Genomic DNA, 15,887 nt, shown 5'->3' with positions numbered 1-15,887 from the left:
CTCATGACACCAGCAAGTCTCAAAATAAAACGTGACCGGTTTTAGTCACACGGGACCCGTACCTCGTACAGCCCGACACAGTCTCAATGGGATGTATTTATAAACCACGTAATTGAATGGTCGCGATTGGTTGGGAGATGGCAATTTTTGGGGGGAAGTTCATGGGGTTACTTTGTTGCTTCGGAATGGGCACGTTTTTGGATAAGTTTATATTTAACAATAAAGTCACATTTGGAAAATGTCAGAAAGGCGTAACTTTTTTTTCAGAAATGTTTTCGTATTTAAAGTCACCTGGAAATATAAAAAAAAATTCTTTCAAACATAAGAGTATATGCTTACGAACAATAAAACATTTTTTTTAGTAATTGTTTGTCACGATTTATATGTTTAAAAAATATATAAAGTTAATTGGGGGGCTGACTCAGCCTACCCCTTTTGTGACGTCATTTAAGGTGAAACTCAAGTATGAAAACAATAACCTTCTAAAGCCCCATTTGAATATCGTGTTGAAATACTTTCTGGAGACCAAGGACAACACAAAAAAAGGGAAAATAAAAGGACTCCACAGAGAAATTCTAAAGACCAGGGTGCTCCACAAGAAATTATGTGTACACAGGTTATGGGAAAAACTTAAGAAGGCCTACAGGACCAATGGAAAGAACAAAATATGTCTCCACAGAGATGCGTTTGAGAGTGTGTGAACTTTTTAGTATAAAGGTAGCACAGAGCTGGTCTATACGGGTTGTAAGTGTGTAAAACCAAGGCTCTTGCCTCATCACTTATGACCGTCATGTTGAATTGCCCGTACGTCGTGGCTGAAATAAATAACAGTTTCATAGTATTGTCCGGGCTCATCAACGCGTCAATTTGTAAATGGTTTTATAATGTATCTTTAAGAAGGTCAAGTTTTCACTAATTTGCCTTTGAATGACAGGGCCTTTATACACAATCGGTTAGTGCTGTGCGCAAGTGCCTCAAAATTGGAACTGGTGGCTGTGGCTGTCGGCTTAGTTCTGCCTATGCTTCAACAGAATGTTCGCAGGAGGTTGATGGAACCAAAGCCATACTGCAGCCGTACGCAGCCGCACGCAACCGCATACTCATAAAAGTCAACACATCGGCTGTCCCAGATTAACTTTGATTCGTACAGTCACATGAGGGCGCTGTTAAAGATTCTTTACAGGCCTTTTCGGCTCGAGTGTAGTAGACTGGTCCCCTAGATAATAATAATAAAAACAGGCACTGCTCTTTACATGGCAAATGATTTCAGTGGATAAACTTGTAGTGACGTAAGCTTTTAATGTCTTTGTTAAGATTGGTCTGCTCCGAACACTTTGTGTATCCCAAAAAAGGTCTGCGTTCCAGGGAGTTCAAGGGAATCCCATTTGGGGTGAATAGATATGCACTGAAGGAAAATGATTCAAAAGAGGGCGCTATCCGAAGAAGTTGTGCCCAGGTGCCGTATCAGGAGTTGGGGCTGACGTCAGATGTTCAGATATTCGCGTTGGTGGCGCTCTGCCAAGACACTATGTCCCCTTTCGAAACCACGGCTTGAAGTTGGGTTTCGGGTTTAGACTCTGTCTGCTCAAAGCACCATACAGAAACGGCCAAAACAGGTGACGTATTATTGTCAAAAGGTCAAAGATCGTTGCTCAACAATTTGAGCAAATTTGTTGAATAGCTGACTTTAGGCATGGCCTTCGGGTTCCATCCAGTCTAAGAAATGTTTGTGTCATAGAGGATTTTGTCCCCTGATGAGTCTTTGTCCCCATAATGGTAACACGGGCTGGAGGAAGTTGGCTCAAAAGAGGGCGCTCTCAGACGATTTGTTTCACAATTCTCCATGTGTGGTGGGATGTTGTGGAGAGAAACTTCGGAGGACAGAATCTCTTGTAATGTATACATGTAGGGATTGTTCATGGGGGCTTGAAGGATCCCAAATCTTGTTTTAAAATTTGCTGAACTACACGGATTTAATATAGTTACCTTGTTCACAATAATGTCCTTCGAATCCTACAGGACAGGAACACGTATGATTATTCTCCAAATCCACGCAGGTCCCACCATTAACACACGGGTTGCTTGAACACTCGTCAATGTCTTAAATAAAATAAAAAAATAAAAACACCCATAAAATTATGACACACAATAACATTATTATCTGGGGCCGACTTCACAAAGTTATATCCAGTATTACCATCCTGGTGATTTGTACTGTGACATCACACTTTACTTACCTTTGAACTACGATTGATTTGCAGTTAAAATCAATCTTAGCTCTTAGTGAATTCGGTCGCATGTCCTCAGTTTTGGCAAACCGGAAAGCCAATACAATACCTTATCATCGACGATTTATTTTCCCTTTGCAATGCAAATAACCGTTCCGTTTTAGGCCCCAAAATGAAGACAATCTTAATTATCTTCAGTTACTGTGACAACATAGACGGCGCCCTCTGTTGATTATGATGATATTCAGACTCACCTGTCCCGCACAAGACGCCTGTGTATCCAGGGGAACATAAACATTGATACTGGTTCTGTCCTTCAATGCACACACCTCTGGAACATGGACTGCTTGCACATTCCGCAATGTCTGAAATGAGAACCATAGATCACGTTTTAAAAATGGTTGGAAGCTTTGAATCTATTCTCCATCATAGGCTGGAGCTCCATCTTAGGTCCCGTTGCCCCCCCCCCCCTCCCCCCGATACGGCGAACTGTGTACAAACTGATTAGCGCCCTCTTTTGAAACATCTTCCCTTCAGCCGACGAATAATTTCCTCTTATTTTTGGACGCTGGTCGGTACATACATCGACTATTCTTATTTGTGAACTTTCTAACGTAAAAAAAGTGATCATTCACTCTCATGTCAGTTTGGGGTCAGTTTCACACTTTTTAGGAAATCTTGCAACCTGCGTCACTCTTTATGAGAGCAATTTGAACGAACTTCACTCTAAATCAAGATGAAAGTACCCGCTTTTCACTCTAAACAGATTCGCCTGCCATAATGGCTCTTTGCAAGAGTCGTATGGCGGACAAAACGAGTGGTTGGTCATTCTTTTACATTATGAGAGAAGCTCTGTTATTGTGTGCCCCCCCCCCCTGTCAAGCTGCCCCAAATAGCGATTTGTGTAGACATTTCATCCGATAGCGCCCTCTTTTGACTCAACTTCAACCAATGTTGTACCATAGGGCTGGGTGGACACACATTCCCATCTGACACCGATGCCCTCCTGATCATAATCTCTGTTTTATTGAACTCAACATGGAACTCACTCAGTAGGGACATGATTCAGTTACCAACACTGGCAAGCACACAAAGAGTATTCAGTAGAACATCCTTACCTTGTTCACATGTTGGTCCTGCCCATCCAGGCGTGCAGGTACAGTTAAATCCACCCACCATATCCCCACAAGTAGCGCCGTTCATACAGGGTGCACTTGCACACTCGTCGACCTCTAAATTAAATAAATACATAGCATCTCGAATTAGGAATTAGTCCCTGCTGTTTTTAAATGTGGACTAAATGATTTTGAAGCATCAATTTGGTATAGTGCAGACACTCCAACTGTGTATACCAGGTTAATTTACCATGTTTATGTAGTTTTTATGCTTATATTATTGTTATAGTTAGGGTCATTTTAGAAACAACTGGATTTGGCTTTGGATTCGGTTCAGGCTAGCTTGGCTTCGCGTTGTTTTGACAATAAGAGACTTTTGGGACGATTGGTGGCAGCAGCCTTACCAAGAAAAATCATGTTTTCTCGGTAATGTGCGCATGCACTACGTAAACAATGCTGTGTTGTACCTGGTAAGACTGCTGCCACCTAGCGTTCCAAAGTCTCCCAATGCGCGTGCTTTGCCTCATAATGCGCCAAAAGGGTTCGGACTAAATGGTGATGGTGCATGAAGCCAAATCCAAAGCCGAAGCCCTGGTTTTACAAAAGGCCTATGAAAGAGATTGGTGTACCTGGTATGTCTGCTGCACCTTGTGTCACTAAAACTATTACCACATTCAATGTATATCATTACAATCTGAAGAAGGTCCGGTTTGGATCGAAAGCTATAAGGTCATCTACCCTATCATTATTTAATACAATTATACATCAATACATAATAACTCACAACTGGCCTTAATAGGCAATAACTGTTGATGAGTATGTGTCGTACTTAGTGGTTAACAGACCGTAGCTGGACGACATTTTTGTTTTGTAAACACTGCTGTTGATGATCCCTAAAGATACATTAATAACACAGAGCGGAGACGACACAAAGGACCATGCTGGTCTTTGTGCCACATATTTTTTTGTCTGTACCGCCCTCTCTTGAATTATGCCAGGCAATGAACTCGGGCATTCTTGTTTTGATTGGGACTCACCTAGTTCACAAGTGGTTCCCTGCCATCCTGATGGGCAATTGCATATGAAGAGCCGTTGACCAACGCCATGGTAGCACGAGCCTCCATTCAAACACGGGTTGCTTCTGCACTCGTCATAATCTACGGGCAGAATAAACCAGATTAATTTGTTGGAAGGAAATTGTTGGTTAAAAGAAATGGGCACTATTGGTTATTACTCAAAAGAAAAGGTAGGCATCACAACTTACTTGGTAAAGAGCAATGGAGAGTTTTTGTGAGCTCTGAAGTAACGTATTGTTTTCGAAAAAGGTAATTTCTATTTCGGGCCTTTTTTTAATTGTGTGCATATGTTGGGAAACACAAAGTTATAATAATAGTCTTTGATAATTACCAAAGGGGTCCGGTACCTTCCAGCAAAAATATGCCTTTTTCAAATTTCTGTTTACTGATAAGCAAGTTGTTTTGAAAGCTAACTTTGCAAAATAATCTGACATTGACAAATATTGTTAGAGGAACCGTTTGAAACCATGTTCCAATGGGCGAATGACATTTAACACGGGGTTATTCAACATTATAACACCCCTTACCAATATTCTGCCTTTTCATTGGTTTAGAGCGCGTCACATGATATGTCTTAGTTTTGCTAGACGACGGCCGTCCGAAAGACTAGCACACGGCGTGCAGTACCCAGACGTCCGTTGCGTGTACGAGGATGATAAATTAATAGTCTGTAACCATTTCGGATTACACGACACTGCATGCAGAGCACAGTAAAAGTTTTCGCAATCTGTATTCGCGTTGTACGTGGATTGTAGCATTCAGGTCTGTAAAGTCTGTACAGTATTTAGAAATGTTTTGGGTGTTATAAAACAAATATTGGCTGCTTTTACTCGTGCAATGCTATACAAATATTGACTGCTTCGAGTGCTATGGTTAAAACTATGACTCCCGAGGTGATCCCCGGAGCGTTCTATTTACCCGAGGCGAAGCCGAGGGAAAATAGAACGCTACGGGGATCACCGAGGGAGTCATAGTTTTTAACCATTGCACGAGTAAAAGCAGTCAATATTTGTTTTATAACACCCCAAACATTTCTAAATACTGTACTATTATTATTAAGTTACAGACCTGAATGCTACAATCCACGGACGACGCAAATACAGATTGCAAACACGTTTACTGTGCTGCATGTACTGTGTAGTGTCGTGCAATCCGAAATGGTTACAGACTATTAATTTATCATCCTCGTACACGCAACGGACGTTTGGGTACTGCACGCCGTGTGCTAGTCTTCGGACTAGCGCATGGCAAACCGACGCACTATCACACGGCCGTCGTCTAGCAAAACTAAGACATGTCATGTGACGCGCTCTAAACCAATGAGCAGGCAGAATACTTGCAAGGTGTGTTATAATTTAAAATATGACTCCCTCGGTGAAGCCTCGGGAAAATAGAACGCTCCGGGGATCACCTCGGGAGTCATAGTTTTAACCATAGCACTCGAAGCAGTCAATACTTGTATAATAGTTAACATCCAGTCATTTTGATACAAGCATAGCAAGACTGGACTCTTAGAGAAATCAGTCTGTATCTTATTTGTGTCCCGTAACTAGTTTTATTCTGCACACATAATATGTTCATGATGTTTTTTTTTCTCGTTCTTTTTAAAGGCAGTGGACACTATTGGTAATTTCTCAAAAAATGTATTGGCATAAAACCTTTCTTGGCGACGATTAATGGGGAGAGGTCGATGGTTTGAAACATTGTGAGAAACGGCTCCCTCTGAAGTGCCATAGTTTTAGAGACAGAAGTAATTTTCCACGAATTTGATTTCGAGACCTCAGATTTAGAACTTGAGGTCTCGAAATCAAGCATCTAAACGCACACAACTTCGTGTGACAATGTTTTTTTTTTTCTTTCATTATTATCTCGCAACTTCGATGACCGATTGAGCTCAAATTTTCACAGGTTCGTTATTTTATGTATATGTTGAGATACATCAACTGTGAAGACTAGTCTTTGGCAATTACTAATAGTGTTCACTGCATTTAAGGAGTCCCCTATCGACTTAGAAAATAAACCCCTAGTTGAAAAGCGCTACGACAGTGGCAAAGTCGCCACATGGAGCTGAAAGTAAATACTATAACATCACAAAAAAATACTATTCATGATCGTTTACAGAAATGATTTATTTCAGAAGGCCTATCACAAAACAATTGAATATCTGCATTCTAATACAAGTCAATGTACAATAATTTTATCAAAAACCGTACCGTATTGGCATTCTGTACCCGTCCATTCCTGTGGACAGTGACAAATATACCCATTGGCTAAATCTTCGCATCGTCCGCTGTGCTGACATGGGTTAGAGGCACATTCATCAATATCTGTAGGATGGAAAAATATATATATATTATCGAGTGATTTGTGACGTCGAGGGAATCGGACTTCAATAAAACGTGTGAAATTAATTTGCAAATGTTGCTACATGTTATTTATGTTTTCCCAGCCAATTTCAGCAAAATTTCATTCAATTTCATACATCCATTATTAACGCATTTCCCCTGGTAAACGCAATTGTTTTTTTTATTTTAGCTATTAATTATTTCAATATTTTGTTTCCGTGAACACATAATTTCGTTTTTCTCATTCAGATTCATTTCAGTCATTCTGTTTTATAATAATAGGCATTCAAGACTACACTTTGACCATTATTTTTTAAGTTGAATTTATAATCTATCCATATACTTAATGAAATTGAATAGTTGACCAGCTCTTGTTGCTGGCTTTCACGAAATTGAGTGAATTATGTGGCCTAATGTAATTGATTGATCTTGTTGTTGATAAGTGGGTGAAACCGAATAACTCCTTTTAACTGTTGAATGCCGATTTCACATTAATTTCAAGTCCATGTGTTAAAAGTAATGTATTTTGTTTAAATTGGCCGGGAAACCTTCAGTACAAAAGTTCAGTTTATTTTGATATATTAATAATTTTTAGTTTACCTGTTTCGCAGAGATTTCCTTCGAAACCAGCGAGGCATGTGCAGTTGTATCCTATGAGGTCAGCTGAGCATGTCCCGTTGTTTAGGCATGGGTTGCTTGTGCAGATATCCACATCTTGAAGATACAAACATCGAGTAAAATGGCACATTTTAAAATCAAGAGTTGACAACACCGTAACAGTAACGTATTGCACTTTGCATTAATGCGCTTGGCCAAATTTCATAGAGTTGCTTAAAAGCTCAAAGTGTAGCTAAGCACAACACAGTTATGCTTACCAAAATAAGATTACAGTCAAACCACCATGTCACTTGTACAATCTGTGACTGGTAACATGCTTAGTTCTGCTTAGCAGACAATTGTTTGGCTGTATTTTCTGCTTAAGCAGCTCTTTGAAACTTGGCTCTGGGCAAAAGGTCAATATTGACACTTCTGCAATTTTTCTCAGTTCCCTGGGGAGTATACAGCCCCGAGTTAGCGTGGCGCTATAAAATGTATTTTCAACCAAAACATCAACCTCTATCCAGCATGTACCCTTTAATAGACCCGGGTGAAGAGAAGCAATTAATTAGTTAAATATATTGCTCAATGACCAGGATGGGAACTTGAACTCGGTGCCCTAAACCACTTGGCCATGACTTTGGAAACATTGAAATAAGTTCACTTAATAGGCCTACACCAATTTTCCCTTGACTCAATATACAAATAATGGTTGGGGTGGGGGTAATCCAGGAATACGAGGAATTTTTGTATGACCTTTGACCCACAGCTTACCTGCTTCGCAAATGTCGCCTCTGAACAATGATGTACAAGCACACTCGAATCCGTTGGGTCTGTCTACGCATGTGCCGTTATTTAAACATGGGCTGCTGGTGCACTCGTCGATATCTTGAGGGAAAAAAAAATCACGTGTAATCCATACTCTCTCAAAGTTAAAGAAACCTTTCCCTAGATTCGCATTGTCCATAGTTATGAAAATTGCAAACACATTTCACACGATGTTGTTGAAAAAAAATGGAGGGTTTATATCGAATGCACGAAAACAGTTTAAAGTGGTTACTTCCCTACAACACGCCCAAGTTATTAAGTCCCAATTGGAAAGAATCAAACCTCGTTAAAAATGGTAATAATTGTCGATTAAAACAAAGAATTTGTTTTAAAAATCAAAGTCTCCTGAGATTGTCAGCAGGTACTATAATACGCGTTGGTAATAAAGGAAGCGTTCGACCAATCAGACACTAATTGCATTATAAATACCAAAAGTGTTAACACTGATTCTAGAGTTTAAACAATCGTGCTTACACTTCAAATTAACACATATCAAATCCTGCCAAAAGTAATTTTAGAAACAAGAAATCTATAGCCAATGTTACTATTAAAATTACCACCAAATTGTTCACATTCCTTACCTATTTCACAATTGATACCCTCAAAGCCCGCTGCACACGTACACGTATAAGAATCGATCCCATCCACACAGGTTGCGTCATTCTGGCACGGACTGCTCGAACATTCATCTGGGGAAAATAATAATAATAATAAAATGGTTCATTTTAAGGGTGCAAAAGTTCTCGCCCATCCACTGCATGTTGTACAGGAATCACATTGATATATGCTTCCAATATTGAATAATTCTTATTAATGTCCAATAAAGATATACCCTGGGTTTTTACGGGCCGAAAAAAAAATACATACAAACGCACTTCTGCTGCTGCATGCCGCATAAGAGAAATTATGTAGGCCCGTTGGAAATAATCAAAATGCTGATTACCATTTGACGTTAATGATAAGTGATGTTTGAACCTTTGCATGGTGTGGATAATCAGAAGTAAGTGAAGTAAACTAACGGGTGTTATGGGTTCATTAAATTGAGATTAAAGGGGAAGAAGCAATGTTTTAGAACTCCTTGTGTCATGTTCAGTCAAATAATAATTGAGTAGCATTATACATTGTAAGTTGTCAATGGAGAGCGAAAGATGAGTGGTAAACTCTCAACAGCGGTACCACTGAGTATGAATCTCTTTTGGAAAGAGTGTTGGCTATGAACAGAATGTGGTCACATCGGCTCTGTCAAAGGAAAATGTTGCCTTGGATCGGTCGAGTTGGTCTTTATAAAATGCATATGGTGGAAAGATGTTTTAAAAGTAGAATACAATGATCCACACAAATTTGCCTCGAAATCGCGTGGTTTTCCATTTTCCTTTACGAGCTAACATGGTCGGCCATTTATGGGAGTCAAAAATTCGACTCCCATAAAATGGCCGACCGTGTTAGTCGACGAGGTAGAAGGAAAACCACGCAGTTTCGAGTGATACTTGTGTGGATCATTATATTTTACTTTTAAAATATCTCTCTAAACATATTCATTCTATTACAAACGGTTACAAACGATCACGTTGCCGATCCAGAGCAACGTGTTCCTTTAAGAGCCAACACTCCTACCGACAGATTTGCACCCTATCATGGTTGTATCCGCAAGTAGTTACGTCTTTCACTTCATTATTATTTGCTTTGGGCTAAGGTGGAGGGTATTTTGTAGAAGTCAATAACGGATTGTTAAAGGCAGTGGACACAAAGTACTCAAAATAATTATTAGCATAAAACCTTTCTTGGTGACGAGTAGTAGGGAGGGGTTGATGGTAAAAAAACATCGTGAGAAACGGCACCCTCTGAAGTGCCATAGTTTTTGAGAAAGAAGTAACTTCCACGAATTTAATTTCGAGACCTCAGATTTAGAACTTGAGGTCTCGAAATCAACCATCTAAACGCACACACCTTCGTGTGACAAGGGTGTTTTTTTCTTTCATTCATATTTCGCAAGTTCGATGACCGATTGAGCTCAAATGTTCACAGGTTTGTTGTTTTATGCTTATGTTGAGAAACACCAACTGTGAAGGCTAGTTTTTGACAATTACCAATAGTGTCCACTGTCTTTAAAGACTGATGTCATGACTGGATGAAACTTCCACAAATTTACATAGAACTCGAACGTCTGCGTAGAACGAAACGCAATGATTGAAGATAAATGTAATTCGTTTTGAAGCCAAGGATGACTCCGGAACATACGGGAATGCTTGTCGGTCTTCAAAGCCCGAGACCAACCCATACGCATAACTGAAGATGAAATTTGTACCCTGCACAGGGGCTTCGAACGGACGAACCTCTAGGTCAAAATGTCAGGGGGTTCATGTTAGTTCTGATTGATTCCAGATTGCTTGATGAACGTGTGCCTTTGATGATGTGTGTGTTAATAATAAAGCTTTAATTTGAATTGACGTGGGGCATGCGTGTCTGACGTGCTCAAACGGTATTGACCTTTAAACTTCCTGTAACGTTTAAAATTGAAGGTTTCGGGTTTCAGGAAAATAAGTAATAAACCACATGGGGAGCTGACGTTGTGAACAGTAGAAAGAACGAAGAAACAAAGTGACATAGAGCGGGACTTGAACCAGTGACTTCCGGGTTAACGTGCTACAGCAGGAGACTCTGTCTCCCTCGGAATTATGTACCCCGTGTAGCGCCCTCTCTTGAATCAACCTCCTTTGGCCCATGTTAATCCCTCATAGGTGACCGATTCTCCAGGGATACACTTTCCTATGACAAAGGAGCTTGAACCAACTGACAAAGTTAAACATGGTCTAGTCCCTAAATTTATCTCAGAATTACTTATTCCCAAAAAGCAACCTACAACTCGTGTTCTCCGATCATCATCTACCACCCACCTGGAATTCAACTCTGGTCCTATCCCCCGCACTCGCTATGGAAACCGTTCTCAAAACACACTTATTTAAATCCATCTAGTCTGTTCAGTTTCTGCTATTTCATCCCACTTTTAATTGTAATTTTTTGTTATCTTACACTTCCTGTTCAGCGCTTAGAAACCTTGTATTAAGCGCTATATAAATGTTGCATGTTATTATCATTATACTATTATAGCACTACGTTAGCGGTCTCCAGATACTGTCAATGAAAGTTGTTTTTTTTCGGTATGTGAATCAGAAGTCATTGATGCAAGTGAAGTCATTGACTGTCTTGACTGTTTTCTTTGAGTGTTTTTTTTTCCGAGCCAAACTGCTAACAGAAAACTTAACCTGGGTACGTAAGTATATATTTGTTTACGAACAGTGTGTTCATTCATGTCATGGCATACCCATGGATATGACTAAAGTGACTGCTTCAAAATAGGTATAGAGGTGTGGTTGTTCTTTCATCAGGAACTTTAAGCCTGTCCACCAATCCAGCTCACCAATAGTGATCGATCTGAACAAAACCACGCCCGTTACCGATCACTATCAGCATGGCACTTTATCATTCCCCTCCCTTATTCACAAGATTATTCCCCATAACTGCACTTAATGGATTTAATTATCACATTAAATCCCTCCAGTGAGCTGTCTGAGCAGATTGAAAAACTGGGAAATTTAGAATATGCTTCTGTTCCGAATTGACTTTGCTTGATAACTTCGCGTCGAAAATTAATAGTTCCGAAGAAGTACAACGCCCGGATGAGCGCATCTTCAGAGTTGATGGTCGTCGACAGAGGGCGTGCTTCATACTCACCATCGATGCAGACGCCACAGCTCATGTGACAGTTGGCCATCATGTAGTAAGGGTTCTTCTTACATTCTCCAAGCTGTTCCCACTGAGGACAGCTTTCATGGGCGTCTTCGCACACTGAAATAAAGTAGACAATAATCGAGCGTTGTAAGTCTAAAAAAAAAAAAAGAGGGTAATTTGGAAACTTGATCCGTAACCAATGTGGGTTTGTTGGGTTCCAAAGTGTAGTTAGTGATAACAAAAAATATTGAAGTGCATTAGAATGGAGTTTTTAACACCAGTGCAGCCATTAAGAATGTAATCAGTCTCATTAACTCTCCATCAAAATAATTGAATCGCAATCGAGCATATGATGATAAACGGACCTAGTTCCATAAAACACAATTATTTGCAAAGCACAATGAACTAAAACAATGTTGTGCTTTTTTACCTTACTGTAATACCAGCCAAAACACCATCTTGTACACAATAGTCAAACTGAATTTATTGTAATATCAACCAAGACTATTTGGGAAGCTAGTCATCCTTACTCACAGCTAGAGTCTGAAAGTGTTTGAATGTTGTGGAGGTATAGCAAACTGGATGGTCAGGAGATAAAACATTCGTGGCATTGGCCAGAACGTTCACTCTAAATACTCCCGGGAATCTAATGAGGGCCAAAGTGGAGAGAGGAGAGTGCTTTTCCTTGACAGGGAATCGAACCAGGGTCATGGGGTGAGAGAAGAGAGCACTTTTCCCAGACAGTGAACCGAACCAGGGTCATTATGAAGAGAGGCGAGCGCTACGCACTACTTTCCCCGTGCAACCCATGGGAAATGGGACATACCTTTTAGGTAGACGGCATTTCTAACAAGGTGGTGTGATACATTACTTAAATGAATTGGAGCCCCTTGGTAATTGTCAGAGACCAGTTACTTAGCTGGGTGTATCAGTCAACGTTATTATGCATACAATAACAAACCTGTAAAAATTTGAACTCAGTATTGGTCGTCGAAGCTGCGAGAAACTAATGATAGAAAAAACACCTTGCTCGCACAATTGTGCTCTTGCCATGCCTTGATTTTGAGACCTCTGCTCAAATATTTGAGTGAGAAATTACCTCTTTCTCAAAAACCACGTTACTTCAGAGGGAGCCGTTTCTCACGATTTGTTATACTGTCAACAGCCATCCACTGATCGTTACCAAGTAATATTTTGTGCTAACAATTATTTTGAGCTAAAATTTTCACAGGTTTGTTGATTTGTGCCTATGTTGAGATACACCAAGTGAGAAGACTGGTCTTTGACAAGTACCAGTAGTGTCCATAGTGTCTGTAAAGACAAGTACATTCTTAAATCAAGTAATTATCGTGTGTCAACACTTTGCTTTTGCCTCATGAGACACTTGCAGGTTTAACTTACTGTATTGCTGGCAGACTCCACAAGATTTCTGACAGTAGAACAGCATATAGTTGGGGTTGACCTTGCATTCTCCAACTGCTGCCCAGTACATACAGTTCTTGTTGCTATCTTGACACTCTGATGTATGAATGAGAAAAAGATTCTAACAACTATAACTCATAAAACAACATACGCTTTTTGTGAGAATGATTTGTTCGAGAACAATATTTACTGGATCAATTTTCATTTTAAACAGTGTTTCTTGTTAGTGTATGGGGAAAAAAAAAATAAATGTAAATAAAGCACAAGTACATACTTTTGGTTTGATCAGTTTAAAAACGAAGATGGGAATCAAAGGTCAATTTTTTTTCGACATCTGCAGAGACTTCCTATACGTTCCCTTTAAACCTGAGACCAATTTCATTGAGCTGCTTATGGTAACCAAAACTGGTTTTGGCTAGCTGTTCTTTGTGCTCCTCATTCCTTGCAGGATACCAGTCAAAAACATCACGTGACGTGGTACTTTGACCTGGGTACTTACCCATTTCACAGTTCTCACTGTGCCAGCCATGAGGGCAGGTGCAGTTATGGCCTCCCTCCGTATTAATGCACGTACCACCATTTAGACATGGACTGACGCTTTCTGCACACTCATCAACGTCTGCAAATAAAGACCATAATTTTCAGAACATTAAAAATTAACACGAACAATAGTTTGTCAATTTCTTCATTTACCCAAGTTGCAAGCGTAAACTTTCCAATTAATTTAATTTAAAATATCACTAATGGTCTCAGATGGTCTGTGTATGTTTTTCAATTTGTAGAGGTAGCCTAAGGGTGAACATGAAAAGGTCAGTTGCTTTAAGAAATAAAGTAGCACATTGATGTAATGAACAAAATAAAGATACCATGCACCTTCCAAAACGCTGTATCTGATTTACACGCAAGCGAACAAGCCAAGCGCCCTCTGCTGAAGAGTTAAAAGGCAGTTATTGACGATAAATCCTGCAGATATTGTCGTTTTTGCTGTTGTGTTTGTGTGGTTTTGTTTTTAGTTTTCTCAACACAAGTTTCTGCCTTTGTTTTGGGTTGTTATTCAACAGAGGGCGCCCCACTTGTAAGATCATGCAAGCATGCCACATGCCCTACTACAACCGATGACGATGTTTCAAAGGCATCGACGTATAAAGGCATCAAGATCCGGATAAGAACCAGGTTAGCATGCTATATACAAACAAACACTATCCACATGCGCATGCAATTCATTCAAAGTAACAACTCTTATTGCACAAGCGACGGCTAAACAACACACACAAAATCAAGGGCAGTTCAAAACACCACAGGCTGAAATTGGAACACGTGTCAAGTTAGGAAATGTTGTCATCACCATGAGGAAACAACTTCACTTGGAGTTCAAGGTCATAATCGCCTTTTCACGCCGAATTGTCGGAAGTGTAGAGTCGCAGACGCTGGACACGGAAAACAGAATCACTAAAAACTTAGTCACCTTAAAATTCAACAAATTATTATTATGTTATGTTTTTGTTATTGCTGTTATCAGTGTTCGTGCCCTGGACACACACCCATCAACTTCTATGGAGCAAGCAAATTGGTTGTCAAGATATTGTCAAATCCTAGAAAAGAAACGTGATTTGGTGGAAATATAAACAGGCGATTTTGAATTGGTAAATTCAGGTCTAAGATTGGTCGAGCGCAAACAAACCGGACAACTCGAGAAGATCTTAGCAAAAACAAACAAAGCACTAAACATAGGTTAATAGGTAGATTATAGCACACGGAGTTTGCTTTTAGTTGCATTGGAGCTATGAAGACTGCAGCGCAACAAATTGGAAAATTACTTCGAGGAGGGTGACGAGTTTGATGATCACCTTTAGCGCCCTTTGTTCAGTTCCATAGATTTTAGAAGGTGGTGTTTTGCCGAGCGACTTTGGCTGCGACTGTTACTGTTACACTAATTGGTGTCGTTAAGTATAGCCCAATTTCATACAGCTTCTTTAGCAGATAATATTGCTAAAGAATTATGCAGGCAATATTACTTAAGATGTTTCTGCTTAGCAGAATTGAGCAGGGTACCAGTTGCAGAGTGTACATGTGACATATGGTTGGTAACACTATTCTGGTAGTACAATTTTGTGGTCCTTGGCTGCTTGTTGTGCTTAAGCGGCTGCAGCTCTATGCATTTGGACCCTGACCGTGATCATGCCGTAGCCATTATAAGCCATAACATTTGGAATCGCCTGGTCCGTTGTAAGCTCCCATTATGACGTGACAGAATATAAAGGGATTAAAGGTCAACGCTTAGTCTGCCTTTGTGATTGATGACGGATCGAGTTAAATGATTTATGAAGGCGAGTTTAGAAGAACTTGTGTTGTTCAGGATGTAATGGACATATCAAGTCTTTAGTAGGCAGGATTATATAGTCTTGGGGCGCTGACGAAAGATGGGGTTGGATGAGTTTCTTCAAGGTCCAGACACTGGCAACAAACTTGACCTTAGCTTAGAAGGCGTCGTACTAGTTGTTTGGTTTGTAAGAAACTGCCGCATCATTTGGATCCCCCAAAGGCGTT

The 15,887-nt window shown here is 40.0% G+C and overlaps 1 protein-coding gene across 1 annotated transcript in view; it reads right to left on the bottom strand.

The window, feature by feature from the left end:
* The window catches only part of LOC117295632 (fibropellin-1-like), a 50,358-nt gene that overhangs the window by 4,062 nt on the left and 30,409 nt on the right, over positions 1–15,887 (bottom strand). The window contains exons 16-26 of the mRNA XM_033778337.1: positions 13,840–13,959; positions 13,320–13,436; positions 11,922–12,035; positions 8,771–8,878; positions 8,136–8,249; positions 7,365–7,478; positions 6,633–6,746; positions 4,381–4,500; positions 3,347–3,460; positions 2,483–2,593; positions 1,987–2,100 (exon numbers count right to left, since the gene is read on the bottom strand). Coding sequence (XP_033634228.1) covers positions 1,987–2,100; positions 2,483–2,593; positions 3,347–3,460; positions 4,381–4,500; positions 6,633–6,746; positions 7,365–7,478; positions 8,136–8,249; positions 8,771–8,878; positions 11,922–12,035; positions 13,320–13,436; positions 13,840–13,959 — 1,260 coding nt within the window. The remainder of the gene's footprint in view (positions 1–1,986; positions 2,101–2,482; positions 2,594–3,346; positions 3,461–4,380; positions 4,501–6,632; positions 6,747–7,364; positions 7,479–8,135; positions 8,250–8,770; positions 8,879–11,921; positions 12,036–13,319; positions 13,437–13,839; positions 13,960–15,887) is intronic.

The sequence above is a fragment of the Asterias rubens genome, chromosome 10, assembly GCF_902459465.1.
Source record: "Asterias rubens chromosome 10, eAstRub1.3, whole genome shotgun sequence".
NCBI lineage: Eukaryota > Metazoa > Echinodermata > Asteroidea > Forcipulatida > Asteriidae > Asterias > Asterias rubens.
This window is presented reverse-complemented; position numbering and strand designations above follow the sequence as displayed.